The following is a 4984-nucleotide window of genomic DNA, read 5'->3' on the forward strand; positions in this document are numbered from 1 at the left end:
TACTTTAATACAAAAAATCAATCGATAATCAAGCGCGTACGTCGACCCTGAGGAATTTGAAAAAAGGGAGGTCTCACTGGTGCTGGGCAGGGATCGTCCCTAGTTACAACACGGAAGGAAAAATGTATTAGAATCAACCGAACTGTGCTTAAAAAACAATAATTTTGCATTTATTTATGAACTAGTTGAAGAAGACGAGCTCGGTGGTCTAGTGGCTACCGCTTCTGCCTTATAAGCAGGAGAGCGTGGATTTAATTCCAGGCTCGTCCCTTTCCTACTTTGTATTTCTATCTTAGTTCTTTCTGTTTTTCACGTTTTACCAAAACGATTCCTACTGTTATAACTAAAGACATTATAAACAAAGACAGGAATTGTTCCAACTGGAATTTGAAATTTTTACTGTCAGTGTCATTCCAATCGAGCACGAGACCTGTCATTCCAAAAAATCGCGCGTAACATTTGGTAAGGGCTATTCCATGACACAAATACACACACACACTCAAATCGAGAATTTCAGCTCGGTAAAATTATTTACTGATTTAATTCGGTAAAAGAAAAATTAAACCGAGAGCTCAGGTAATTGATAAGCTTTTACTGATTTCTGCATTCATTTTTACATCTGTCTCAGTAGTTCAAAAAAGAATACTGAGTTCCGGTAATAAGCATTACCGATCTACTCTGTAATAAGAAAATGTTCTGAAGTTGTCGAAAAATATGCCGATCACTCAGTAAAATCAAAAGTGCTTTACTGAACACCCGTTAAAGCAAATACCGAGCTCAGTTTCCAACCACATGCCTCCTTATGTGACGCCATTTTTACTACTCGGAATTGGATCAATTTTATTATACACGATTTTTGTTCGCACTTGATTAGTGGTACCAGAAAAAACATGATCTCAACTTAATGTTCAGGTATGTTTCGATATTCTTACCAGCATTTACCAAGATGTTTTTCTAGTTTCCAGAGTTTTGTTGATAAATTTATTTCATGAAATTTCAGACTAATATTCACAACTAGTATTTAACGTCCCTGCTGCTGATGCTTCGTTTCCAGTAAATTTTGTTTCAACTCTAGATCCTAGAGTCTATAATAAATCTTCAGGTATTTTATTTCTGTAAATTACTGTTTTCCCTACATTTTTGCTGAACAAATTGCATTCTACAATTCTAGATATAAACTTTCTGGAAGAAAATGCGGTCGTATGCCACCATCTTTAAGGTAGATTCCCGAGATGTATGTGAAGTAGCGCTACTTGAGGAAGACAGGAATAGAAAAATATGACATCAAATATTCCACAACCCGCAAAAAACAAAACATTTTTTAAATAAATTAAATGACTATACATATTAAAGAGCTGATATTCCATCTATTTTTTGTTATAAGGCCGATACAAATATTTAAAATCCATTTTGTCTCCCCCTCCTCGGATTTTTTTTTGTCAAAAAATGATATTTTGAGGGGACAACAAAATAAAATTCGGATAATTTTGAGGATTTTCAAAACATTCTTTAACAAATCCGAGGAGTTTGATTTTTTTCATTTGAATATTTATTTTTTATTAAATTTGACCGACGTACGAAAACCATTTTTCTTGTTAAATATCTTGGCTGTGCATTTGCACAGCACATGTTTCGAAATGGATAAATTGATATGAAATTCGCGAAAAAGAATCCACGTATCTTGGAGGGACTCGAACCCTCAACCTCCTACTCTCTAGATAGGCGTGATAACCCCTACACAATACCACTTAATAGTCACGTTTGCGGAAAAGCCATCAGAATCCGATTATCAACCTCCACCGCGGTTAGCTCTTTTTTGCAAATTGAATTGTTGGGGGCATATAGTGCGATCCTCTCGTTTAATAAACAATATGCACTCGCATGACTGTGGATATACAACAGTAAAGGGCATGTATAGATTGGACAAATCAAGCATCCGAAAGATATTCAATTTGCAAAAAAGAGCTAACCGTCTTGTTGTGTAGGGGTTATCACGCCTATCTAGAGCAGCGATGTTAGAAAATCGCTTCTAGCGACTAACGAACATGTACACAGCTTATGTGAGATCTATTAGCATCATTGTCAGTAAGCGATGCTTTTGCGCTCTCCATCCTTATTCGTGCGGAGCGTTTCGGGTAGTGAGCTACCATGATCTCAAGAGAGCAAGATACACGTAAATCGGTGTCGTCTACACTCACAGCCTGTAACTCACGCGATTCAACGTTTATTGCGAGAGCACGCAAAAAGCCGTTACTATAAATGTGTACAGTTGTAGACATCAAGTTAATCGGAACATGTACAACTTACGATCAAATGGAATCGAATCACGATCATTGCTGCAATGATCGTGATTCTTCCTTTCAAATCGGAGTAATCGGACATGTGCTTTCGCTAGGGACTGCCCGTTCACATGCGGAACATGTCGTTCGTATGTTTTTTACGGAGCAAATAGAAGGAAACACGTAGCCGCGCGTCGAAAATACGCGGGCATAAATACTCGCCGGTGGAACTCAGCTTAAACTGACATTTAGAAAATTTAAACATACATATTCTAAATGGAAAAGATCCGATGGGAATATGGGAGTTCTGAAGTGATGCTAAACTTTTTTGGGGGTGTTGCAATATTCAAAGTAGGTGTTGCAATACTTATTTTTGCGCTTACATACTTTTGGCGGGTAGTGTACTTCTATAAGTTGCATTAACTAGGGGAAATGTTCCGATCTCCATCTCACTGTGCATTAGAGTGATTCAAATTTTAACTTTTTTGCTCCCCTAAGCTTAAACGATGGCATTTGCCATTTTAATAATTGTTCTAAGTTTTTAGCTAATTTGGATGTAATTTGACTGAGCACAAGCAGTTTTAAGCTTGAATAAAAAGTACTATGAAAACAGTAACTTTTGTGAAAAACCGTTCCCCATCATTGCCTATTAAGGCTCAAGACTCCATCACAATGTTTTGAAAATTACTGACTGTATCACTTGTTTGTAATAGTGATGCAATTGGTACGGAAAAGTGCAGCAGCGATAAATAAATTTTGTTTACAACTGGGGTGGGTTGGAATTTGGTGGTAAAAATATACCAGCTGATGCATAATGTTGCCAGACTTGACGAATTGTTTATTTTATATAATAAGACATGTTTATGGTGTATCAAATATATGGGTATTTACCAGTTTAAATTTTTTTATACACCACTTGAAATGCAAAAGAAGCTTACATAACATGTTTGAATATTTATGTTTGGTTTTATTGTTCTATCCGATAAACAGCAATGACTTTTTCCAATAAATAAATCTGGCAACAGTGAAGATATGATCATTTTCTTGTGTACACTCAAAATAATTTTCACTTAATTTCCACTATAAAAATCAGGTAGGCTTTAAAATTCTACATTTATTTTATTTATTTATTTATTTATCTACATAATCTTTATAATCGCATAAATAACCACATAACAGTTTTCAAAGCTTACGCAACTATGTACTATTTTCTGACACAATAAAATAAGTAATTTCATACCAAAGTACTATTGGGAATTGAAGTGAATGCTCATATTTCGTTTGAAAGAGACAAATGTCGTTTCGCTTCTATGATTACGAGGTAATTCGTTCCAAATTTTGACAGCACGGGCACGAAAAGAATCTCTCAAATTATTAGAAAGGGCTCTTGGAACAATAAGTAGTAATGCTCGAGAAGAGCGGGCAACCTTGAAGAAGTTTCGGAGGTAAATTGGGGGGTCATTTATAATTTTATATGTTTGGATGCATGTTCTTAGCTTAAGATGATTCACAAAATCACAACCAAGTAAAAACTTCTTATAGGCAGATATATGGTCATTTTTTTTTTTTGATTGTATGCGTATCTTACGACTGCATTGAAAGCCTGGTTTAGTTTTTTGAGATTTGCCTTTGATAAAAGACCAAACAATATGTCTCCATCGAATAGAGAAACAGATCTCGGCGAGTTTTACCAAACTACCAAAAATTAGGAGAATCGGTTGAAAATTTAAAAAATGGCAGCCACTCAAAGTGGCCTGGGGTCATATTGACCCCAGAGCACAGACAAAAGGTTAAGCGAAGATTTGTCGATATTAATGGTCTCGCGGAGATACTCGATGATGTCTTCCTCAGATTGTTCAATGTAGAACGGTGTGACGTAGAATGATTTCATAGTTTCTTCAGTAGGTATTTGGGGTACGATTCCTGTTAACTACCTTTAATCGACAGTCATGTGGCACTTCACATGTTGATGGTGCAGCAGAGCGAATTTCGGTATTTGCAACAGCAGCAGGACGAGTAGCAGTGTTTGCAGCAGCAGTAGTCCTGGAAATCACACTGGCGTAGGTAGTGGTAGTGGAGGCAGGATTTGAGGTAGCAGCAGCGGAGAAAGTGACGGTGGCTGGTTCGGCGGTGGACGTGGTGGCAATTACTCGACTAGTGGTTGAGGTAGTGGTGGTGGCGAGTGCGGTGGTGGCTGGAGCGGCGGCAGGGGCAGTGGCATTGTTGAAAGTCTCGGTTTCGGTGATAGCTCTAGCATTCATTCCGGTAAAAGAAGCAGTAGGCAAACAGACTTCTGGATGATTCGGTGCGTTTTGGCCATCATTGTTGTAAAGGTCATCATTATCCAAGGAAACATCAAGATCTCCTGCGTCAGCGATAGCAGCACTTGAGCGGAGCGAATGATCGAGATTGAAACGATCGATGGTATTGTGGAACTCGGTAGGATCATGAATTGCCGTTCCGGACATCGCAAACTGCTGCAGTCTTGAAGAAAAATTCGAATCACGCCTGACAGTTGTAGAGATAGACACTAAGCCATTAAGCGTCTTCAAATTTTCACCAAATTGACCGACTCGTAGGTCCATTAAATCGACGCGTAATAAAAGATCCCTCATAGTTTTCAAAATCACAGCTTCTCGATCCATAACGCTGGGGTGGAAGTTAACCCTGCAGTTTTCGCAAAACCAGAGTAGTCCAACGTTCGC

At 37.9% G+C, this 4984-nt stretch overlaps 1 protein-coding gene across 1 annotated transcript; it reads right to left on the reverse strand.

Annotated features, from left to right (window-relative positions):
* Positions 1-4177: 4177 nt before the first annotated feature.
* LOC134202989 (uncharacterized) lies at positions 4178-4747 on the reverse strand. The gene has a single exon (XM_062677988.1). It carries the CDS (start codon positions 4745-4747, stop codon positions 4178-4180), a length of 570 nt encoding a protein of 189 aa, XP_062533972.1.
* Between the last annotated feature and the right edge of the window lie 237 nt (positions 4748-4984).

This window comes from Armigeres subalbatus, unplaced genomic scaffold (genome assembly GCF_024139115.2).
Source record: "Armigeres subalbatus isolate Guangzhou_Male unplaced genomic scaffold, GZ_Asu_2 Contig1548, whole genome shotgun sequence".
NCBI classification, from domain to species: Eukaryota; Metazoa; Arthropoda; class Insecta; order Diptera; family Culicidae; genus Armigeres; species Armigeres subalbatus.